Source organism: Lactuca saligna, chromosome 7 (genome assembly GCF_052625555.1).
Source record: "Lactuca saligna cultivar CGN05327 chromosome 7, ASM5262555v1, whole genome shotgun sequence".
Taxonomy (NCBI): Eukaryota; Viridiplantae; Streptophyta; class Magnoliopsida; order Asterales; family Asteraceae; genus Lactuca; species Lactuca saligna.
The window spans coordinates 136,248,992-136,258,600 of NC_136423.1; the positions used below are offsets into that span (position 1 = coordinate 136,248,992).

Here is a 9,609-nt window from a genome sequence, read left to right on the forward strand (position 1 = left end):
TTATTTACCTCTAATAGATTATAAAATAGGAAAATGAGATTACGTGATGGATTTCCAAATTAACCCGACTAACCCGCAAGTTAATAGTATCGGGTTTCGGATGATTTTTTTTTTAAATTAGAAAACCAGACTAACCCAAAACCCAATCGGGTTGTCATAAACACATTACCAGCTTCGATTGTTAATAAAGGGTTATCTTGTATGAACTCATGTCCACGCTCATATAGGCATATGAATATATAATGTGGGAAACACATGTACACATAATGACATAAAAATATTATACCAATTGTCTCTCATGTATATTTCAACATAAAAATATTATACCAATTGTCTCTCATGTATATTCGGATCGTCTCTTGTTTGTTTAAAACTTGCACGCTTCATCCATCGTTACTTTAAATTTGTACACTTAATCATTTGCTAGATTTAAAATGACTATATTACCCTTACTATTTTGTTTTTTTTATTTATTTAGAATTCATTTTATATTAAAAAAAAAGAGTAAATTACACGAATGGTCCTTATGGTTTAGGGTAATTTGCATGTTTGGTCCCTAACTTATTTTTTTAACTCGGAAGGTCCCTATTGTTTGTTTTTGTTACACGTTTGGTCCCTATCTTACCTAAAAAGACTATTTTGCCCATGATTTTTTAAATTATTTAAATAAACACACTCCCAACCCCACTCCCCTGACTTTACCCTATCTATCTCATTATTTTTCTCTGTTCAAATAATAGTCTTTTTAGGTAAAACAGGGATCAAACGCGTAACAAAAACAAATAGAAGGGACCAAACGTGTAATAAAAACAAACAGTAGGGACCTTCCGAGTTAAAAAAGTAAGTTAGGGATCAAACATGTAAATTACTCCAAACCATAAGGACCATTCGTATAATTTACTCTAAAAAAAATTATAACCTTAGTGCATATCTCACCGTTAGTGACCACCGACTCAACTCTTAAGCAGATGTCACTACTTCACCACCGACTATCTACTATGTTTCTCCTTTTTGTCTCAGAACACTATCAGCGACCACCATCGCTAGGGTTTATTGCTTGCAGATCTACAACCTTCTATTGCAGTTCCAGTAATGATGGTCTCGCCATCTCTCTTGCACCCAAAAAAAGATGGAAAGAGGAGATTGATCTAAGGTTCCTCGACGGCAGTGAGTTAAGCACCAAACCAAACCAATATAAAAAAGTAACCGAAATTGGTTCCAAAAATCGAAATAAAAAATGGTTTCAGAAGCCGAAATGGGAATCATACAGATTGTGGTGGTGATGGTGGTCGTTACACAACCTCTTTGTCGGATATGGACTCAGGTTAGAACATTGAGTGGTCGATGAGTTTCAAAGACCATGGACATCAACCGGAAAGTACAAATCGAAAATGTTTGTTGGTTTGAGATGTAAGGATCGCCGGTGAGAAGAAGCCATTGTAGCCGGAGATTTAGAGGGAGATGTATCGATTTCTTTGTTTAACGTCTTGAAGAAAGTTTGGATTTTGGTCTCACCGGAGAAAAAAGCATCGGAGAAAGTATGAGTAGGAGTGTTGTTGGGTGGTTGTATAAGGAAATTGGGGGAAGGGGGAGGGGTGGGATATTATTATTTTTTTTAAATCTAAAAACTAACAAATAACATAAAACAAAAAAAAAATGTTAAGGGCAAAATAATATTTTTGTGTCCAGAGGACTAAGCGTTAATTCCAGCTTTGGTGTATTGTAACATGCTGATTTTAATTAATGATGTTATTAAATATATTTAATTTTATAAATACTAAATATACTTTTAAAAAATAACAAATTAGATGAGAGCTTAAGAAAGACAAGAGAGTAAATTTGTAGAAAAAGGTTTTAAGTTAATTTTAACCGAAAACTTTTAACATGTTTTTCCATTTTGTAATGTGTCGACATAGTTTCTGATCAATACCCAAGTTTGGTGGCTTGATTAATTGATACTTTGATCATATTTGGGTGATAAGACGTAAGACAAAGCCTAAATGCAAGAAATAGCAACGTACTTTCAATCATTGGTTTATTATAGCATCCAACTTTCATTTCTTCTTATTCTATACTTTGAACAATATATCCAATTATAACAATGTCACAAATCTTTTCAAGACTTGCATAAAAATAAAAGATCAAAAAGAAGAAATTCAAAACTAAAATGAAAGGTGGATGATTTCCGACTATCAAAATAGCAAAAAGGCTGAAAAACACATTTTGCAATCAGATATACAACACAAAATGAGACTAACAATAAAAAAGACAAAGCAACTACACCACTACACTACATTGTCCATTATTAAAAAAACAACTACTACAAACTACAACAAGAAAAGGATAAAACTTACTTGATTTGATCACTAAGCAGCTTTAACCTTTTCTTCATTCACAACAGAAAGTATTGGCAAACTGCTTAAAAACTCATCAAGTCCTTCAAAGAATCCATTCCCTTCAACATTATCTCCTTCTCCTTGCCCATGTCCATGCCCTTCATTATTGTTGAATTCCACATTCAAATCCAACTTCCCCAATTCCTTTCCAACCCTACCCGATTCCCTTCTTGGATTCCCACTCTCTTCAACTCCCATCCCATTTCCAAGATTCTTCAAGATTTCATTTTTAGCATCCCGTGCACTAATACCAACATCTCGCCCCCTGTTTTCGAATTCCAATTCCGGATCTTTCTTCATCTTTTTCCTAGCATTGGAATCAGAACCAGAACCAGAACCGGAACCGGAATCGGAATCAGAAGTTTGTTTAGAGACTTCCATGAACACATCGTCTGTAATATCATCAATAGCATCAATGTGGATACGCGGCCCCGAACTTTTGTTAACAAAAGTATTCTCCTTCGGGGCCGCTTTACCATTTAAATGGTTCTGTTTTTGGTTTTGGTTTTGGTTTTGGATATTAGTTGAGGGATTATACATAGGTGAAAAGGGTGTCCAAGTCTTTTTGTTACTTTGGGTTTTGTTTTTATCTAGATGTGACATGGAAACACCTAATGGGAAGTAACCCCAACAACAGAAATATGCTTCTTGGCCTTCTGTTATGGGTGGTGGATGGGGGATACGTACAGCTTGAAATGCCCTTTGACAGTGGTCACAACGGAGGGTACATTCGGCATAAACTTTCGGGTATTCATACATGTAGTAACAGAAAGGACATGAAGTCCAAAAGGTGGGGGAATTGTCTACAACTTCATCGGGTTCTTCTTCAGCTTCTGTTTCTATTTCTTCTTCCATTACACCATTGTTACTGTTGACTTGAGAAGGAAGCTCCATAGGAGCAGCATTATGTACTTGAGACTCTTGCTCTTGTTGTTGGGGTGGGGGTGGGGGTGGGGGTTGGGGTTGGGGTGGGGGTTGGAGCTGTTCTTGCTTCTGCTGGAGTTGTTGCTGTGGTTGGGGCTGCAAATGCTGTTGCTGTTGTTGCATTTGTGGCTCTGGAGGTGGCTGAGGCCGGGGTTGGGGAGGTGGTGGTTGTGATTGGATACGGGATTGGACTGGTGGAGGTGGTGATTGGGCCTGGGGAAGGGATTGGGGAGGTGGCGGCTGTGGCTGAGGCTTAGGCTGATGTATAGGCTGAGGTTGAGGTTGAGGTTGAGGTCGTGATTGAGGAGGGGGTGGCTGAGGTTGTGGTTGAGAAGGCGGAGGCTGCTGCTGTGGTGGTGCTTGCGTCCAAGAAAAAGGGGGTTGTGGTGCTGCTGCAGGCGGAGGGGGACTTGGTGATTGCATACGTGGCTGTGGCTGTGGCTGAGGAGGTTGTGATGATTGTCGGATTTGCTGATGCTGATGCGGTGATGTAACTTGAAAAGGTTGTACTTGTGGCTGAGGAGGCTGAGGCTGTTGTGGTTGTCTAGTTTGGTGATGTGGTGGAGATGTAATTTGAAAAGGTTGTACCTGTGGCTGAGGAGGTTGTTGTGGTTGTCGAGTTTGTTGGTGTGGCGGAGATGTGACTTGAAAAGGTTGTACCTGTGGTGGAGGAGGTTGTGATGGTTGTCGAGTTTGCTGCCGGGGTGGAGATGCAACTTGAAAAGGTTGTACCTGTGACGGAGGAGGTTGTGATGGTTGTCGAGTTTGCTGCCGGGGCGGAGATGCAACTTGAAAAGGTTGAACCTGTGGCGGAGGAGGTTGTGATGGTTGTCGAGTTTGCTGCCGGGGTGGAGATGCAACTTGAAAAGGTTGTGCTTGAGACTGAAACAGTTGTTCTTGCTCCCGGTGGTGAAACAGTTGCTCCTGCTCACGCTTAGGAGGTTGTAGTTGCTGTCTACTCTGCTGATGTGGTGGAGATGTAACTTGAAAAGGCTGTACCTGAGGAGGAGGTTGTGGTTGTTGTCTAGCTTGTTGATGCGGCGGAGATGAAACTTGAAAAGGTTGTGCTTGAGGCTGAAACAGATGTTCCTGTTCACGATGCTGAAATAGTTGCTCTTGCCTTACCGGACTCGGTTGTGACAGAAAATTATGCTGCTGCAATTGCTGCTGTTGATGACTCTGTTGAACCCTAGTTTGAAATGTCTGTTGTGGCTCAGGCAAATCCTGCTCATGACTCGACCCCATGTGATTAATCGAAAAAAAATTATGCTGCTGATGACTCTGCTGCTGTTGCTGGTGGTGATGCTGTTGCTGGTGGTGGTGCTGTTGTTCGAGGTTAAACCCTATAGTGTTCATCTGTTGTTGCGGCGGAAAATCAAGCTCCGAATCATACATAGATTTCCGCATAGGGTTCGATAACACAGCCCAAGCATCATTCACAAGCTGAAACGCTTGATCGGAGTAAGGAAACCTGTTTTGGTGAGGATTTAGTACAACGGCAAGCCGCCGGAACTGCGAGGCGATGTGGTCAGTATCCTGAACGAACCTGACGAGCTGCAGAATCGCGTAGTAATCCGGCTGCTGAGCGCCGTTGTTTCCGACGACTCGTTTTTCGGCGGCGAGGAGCGTGTCGGCAATTGCTAGGATCTGTTCAGCAGCTTCGAGTCTGGGATCGGAATCTCGTGCTCGGATCGCAAATGTCTTGGAGCCGACGAGGTCATGGCCCATGAGCAGCTTCTCGGCGATGCCGAGCCATCGTTGCGCTTCCGCCCGTGCTATGAAGCTATGGGGGTCCATAACCGTTTCTCTTTCTCTCTACAAATCAAACCACAATCGGAAAGTAGCCATGGCGGCCGTGGAGAGTGGTCGGGAGTGGTGGAGGGTTAAAAAGGGTTGCAGATTTTTCTTTTTGACGGAAAAGGACTCGGCTTTTATAAGGGAAGTGCAGCAACAAGGAGTGGATATTCAAGGGTATTAATGTCTTTTAAGGATCTAAAGATGTAATCTAGTGTTTCAACTCTGATTAGTTCACACTCGTGGTCGTTTAAGTTGAATTATTTCGATCTCATATGCAAGATTATGTTATTGCCAGATTAATAATGACTATTTTCAGAGATAATATGCTTTACAGTGTTTTGTACAATATCGATTGAATTTGGACCTATTAATTTAACAAATTATTTGTAAAAATTTTGTATTTCCGTCGTGTTGTTAAATTAATTCATTGTTACATTTTGGATAAATATCATCAATCCATCGAAGTTCCAAGCTTATGTAATAATGATGAGTTTTGTTAGAATTCTATTGACTGGTGTGTTAAGATTAAGCTTTTACGATTAACTTAGAGTTGTATTTGTAATAAGAATGGGATAATTCTTTGTATGTATTATATATAAAATATCTTAGAACTTAGAAGCACTCATTCATGGGTAAATTGTTTTAATCTTTACTAGATTATTGAGCGTTTGTTTGGTGGAGATAAACTACAAAACAAACATGTTTTAACCGTAAGTAACGGTATCAATTTTATCACATTTCAAATATTATGTACGTAGTCCTACTTAGGTTTTGGAAAGTCCGGATTTTCGTTGAGCGGATGTTTAATGCTATTGCATAAACATGGTAACAACATTAAGGAGAAACCGTTATAGGAACCATGAGCATTGATCAAGAAGAACGCTCAGTCACACACACAGACACAGAGAGAGAGACAGAGAGAGAGAGAGAGAGAATGTGATGTTTTATATATCCTAGGTCTAACTATTATTACATGGCCTCGTATGGAGAATGGTGTCTACCATTGAGGTATCATGTTTACGGAGGAATTTATGTTTGATCTTGGATATTATTCCCGAGGCTTACCTCAAACGACACTAACGATATTGTTGTTTCACCATAAAAATTTAATTGGGTGGAGGTATAGTCGACATTCATTTTGTCTTAGGCTTGATTTCTTGTATTGTTCATAATAAGTAGATCTCTCATTATTATTGTTCATTTATGACATGTATCTATTGAACTGATAAGATTGTAGTTTTGACCAGCCTTATCATACTCGATCGGAATCCATGTCCGTTGTGTAGGACCAACCTAGCTGTCATTATGGTTAACTAGGTCCAATAATATTGCGATTATTTTTTTATATATCGAATAATTATATCATTAAGTCGCCCGATGAATATTAGATATACAACGGTCCAGAGTCCTAGTTTATACTTTGATTGTCTTTTTTCGACGATGGGGTCATCAGTTGTATATAGAAACGACTTTGGAGCCTAAACATTAGTCTCTCGAATCTTTACTTGGGAAACACACATGTCATCATTTCATTGAGGATTACCACCCATGATTGTAGATATATTTACTATTTGTAATAAACTATTTCTAGGTTTTTACCATTAACTTCTTTAATAGATTCCAATGTCTTCATTTTTCTCACCAAAAAATATGATTTTTGTTATTTCAAAACATATGTTCCTGTCACCAGAGAAAAAAAATGATATGAATTATACATTATGTACTTAATAAAAAAAAAACCTTAGATTCTATCATCAAACTTTATGAAATTCAGCCTGTTTTTTATTCAGAAGTTCCTCACAATGGCACTACACGATTAATCACAATGATCGTGCATTCGTGCTCAAGTGGATCTATATCATTAGTTATGGTTGGTTGGGTTGGGGTTTCTTTCATTTGATTTGTTAGGAGGGATTCTTTATTGGTACCTAAATCACTTATTTTATACATATCCCGATGGATTCCATAAAGTCCTTTATTTTGAGATGCCATGCAATGTTTTGGGTATTGTTCCTAAAATAGATATATTTTGATATTCTACTACACAACATCTAGAAGTGATTGTGAAGAATTTTGGACACAAGAATTTAAGAATAATTAACAAAACAAATCAAAAAAAAAAAGTAAATAATACAGTTTAACTCATTAATCAAAGGTATAGGATTACAACATTTGATAGCTCCAATAATAGTGTTGTGAGCATGTATTTAAAGACCCATAAACCTAATACAAAGACTAACACTATATATATATATATATATATATATATATATATATATATATATATATATAGTGTAAGATCAACCATGCATGAGTTAGTGACCACTTAATGGAAGTAGAGTGTTAAATCCATGACTTGTGTCCCATTAAGACTTGCAAAGGGATAAAGTTGTCAACTTTATTGTTTAGGACGTCTTAAAGAGGCTAGATCTAAAATTGGACGTTTGGTTTTAACTGATTAAGATCTTAAAAGGGGGAAGTGGCCAACTGGGGCGTATGCAACTGTAAGCTAAGCGTACGCACCTGGAGTCTCGATCCAGTGAAGCATCTTAGTACATCGGGCGTACTGAGTGTACGCTTAGCGTACACACGCAAGGGTTTTTGAGCTTTTAGTTTTGGGCCATCTTAGGCTTTAGGGTTTTGAGCTCTTGTTGGACCACAAGTTATTCTAGGTTTGGGCCTTTATGGATTTAGGCCCGTTTTTAAACTTATAATGCCTTTTTGGACTTTTAGGCTAGTTTGGATTTGGGCCTTGGTATGTTAGGCCTAATAAGGGGAAGGAAAGCAACCTTTTTCCCTTAAAGCCGGAAATTAGGGTTTAGACTCTCGAGTTGGGTTATTGACCTAATTTCTAATAAGGGTTTTATTACTTGTGACTTAGTGAGAGAATTTCACGATTCAACAACTCGAGTGTGATTTGATATCTTTAGTCTGAGTGAGTTTCCTTCAATATATTCGTGGGTCGAAGGCACCAATGCCGGCCCACTAGATTATGTTTGTAGGAGGATGATTGTCTTCGTGACAATTACATGTTATGTCTATATATGCTTGATGTCTTTGTGACTCTTACTGTTATGATTATATGCTAGTTGTAAGGGGTGAAATAGACCCGATACCGGTTGAAAGAGATCGAATGGGTTGGAATATACCCAGTACCAGTTAAAAGAGACTGAATAGGTTAAAATATACCCAGTACCAGTTGAAAGAGATCGAAGGGGTTGAAGTATACTCGGTACCGGTTGAAATAGAAGTTATGATTTGACTGTTATGTATGTATGGTATAGGGTATTTTGGGGGAGCTCACTAAGCTTTGTACTTATACTTTTTAGTTTATGTTTCAAGTACCTCCAGCTCAAAAGAGAAGGTCCAACTTGATCGCACCGCATATGCCCATGATTTCCACATTTACTTGATTTTCGGGATATGTATTCTGATATTATTTTCATCATGATACACTTTTGGTTATTTCGTCATGACTATTGGATGTTTGAAATGAAAATTTTATTTGGAAATTTTAGAATGTTACAAGTTTGTATCAGAGCCTTGGTTTGAGGGATTCTGGCAACTCTTGGGTGTGTCTGAACTCAAATCGAGAATTTGATAGATTTTCCATAAAAATAAACATTTTAATTATGGGATTTTAATAAAAGAAATGAGTGTGATGCGTGCAATCAGCCGAGCTCAAGTAAGTCTTCCCAAAATACCCATACATGATATATGTTTTACGTTATGATATGAGAATTCCATGCTAGATTAGGGCTAAGTATCTGCTCAGGATTGCATGATAGAATACTAAGAGAGATGCCTTTATGTGTCTATTGTGTGAGTTTATAGATCTGTATGCTTGATATGTGCAAAATTATACCTATCTAGTTTTAAATTTTATAACCTAACTACTTATCTACTAATGCACCTATATGTAGTGTACCTAGTCAGTTTATAGTATAGTAAAGTAAGTTGGGTATCGAACACAGGAAACAGATTCAGTATAATAAAATAACAACTAAAAATTAATCTAAAAACAAACAATAATTAAAAGGGGTTTTATCTGATTTTGCAAGTTCAGACTAACTTCAGCACTCAACTAAAAAATGATTGTAATCAAGATATTAAAAACACTTTTGTTTAGTTTCGAATCTACTTTTTCCTATGGTTAGTTACTATTTATAGGTTAATAAAGTTGGTTACTAGTTACTATGTAATTAGCAATCTTGGTCCTGTCTACTAATATTTTCACCAATTCATGTACTACTATGTAATGGTCCTACACAAGCAAACACATACTGAGTTATTAATGATAATTAGGTTATGTAAGATTTATCTAAGACAATTAAGCAAACACAATTATGTTGTCCAACACAGCTAAATTTGTTACTTTTATCACTTATCTAAGATATGGTCACTCCTAGCTCTAGCAATTTAATGGTAACTAAACTACTAGGTAAACAAGTTAATGTAATTTAATGGTCACTAAGCTACACTAAACTTGAAT

At 37.7% G+C, this 9,609-nt stretch overlaps 1 protein-coding gene across 1 annotated transcript; it reads right to left on the bottom strand.

Moving 5' to 3' along the window:
- Nucleotides 1-2,163: 2,163 nt before the first annotated feature.
- On the bottom strand, nucleotides 2,164-5,233 carry LOC145004282 (uncharacterized). The gene has a single exon (XM_078963174.1). The coding sequence runs from the start codon at nucleotides 5,115-5,117 to the stop codon at nucleotides 2,367-2,369; it is 2,751 nt and encodes a 916-aa protein (XP_078819300.1). The 5' UTR covers nucleotides 5,118-5,233; the 3' UTR covers nucleotides 2,164-2,366.
- Between the last annotated feature and the right edge of the window lie 4,376 nt (nucleotides 5,234-9,609).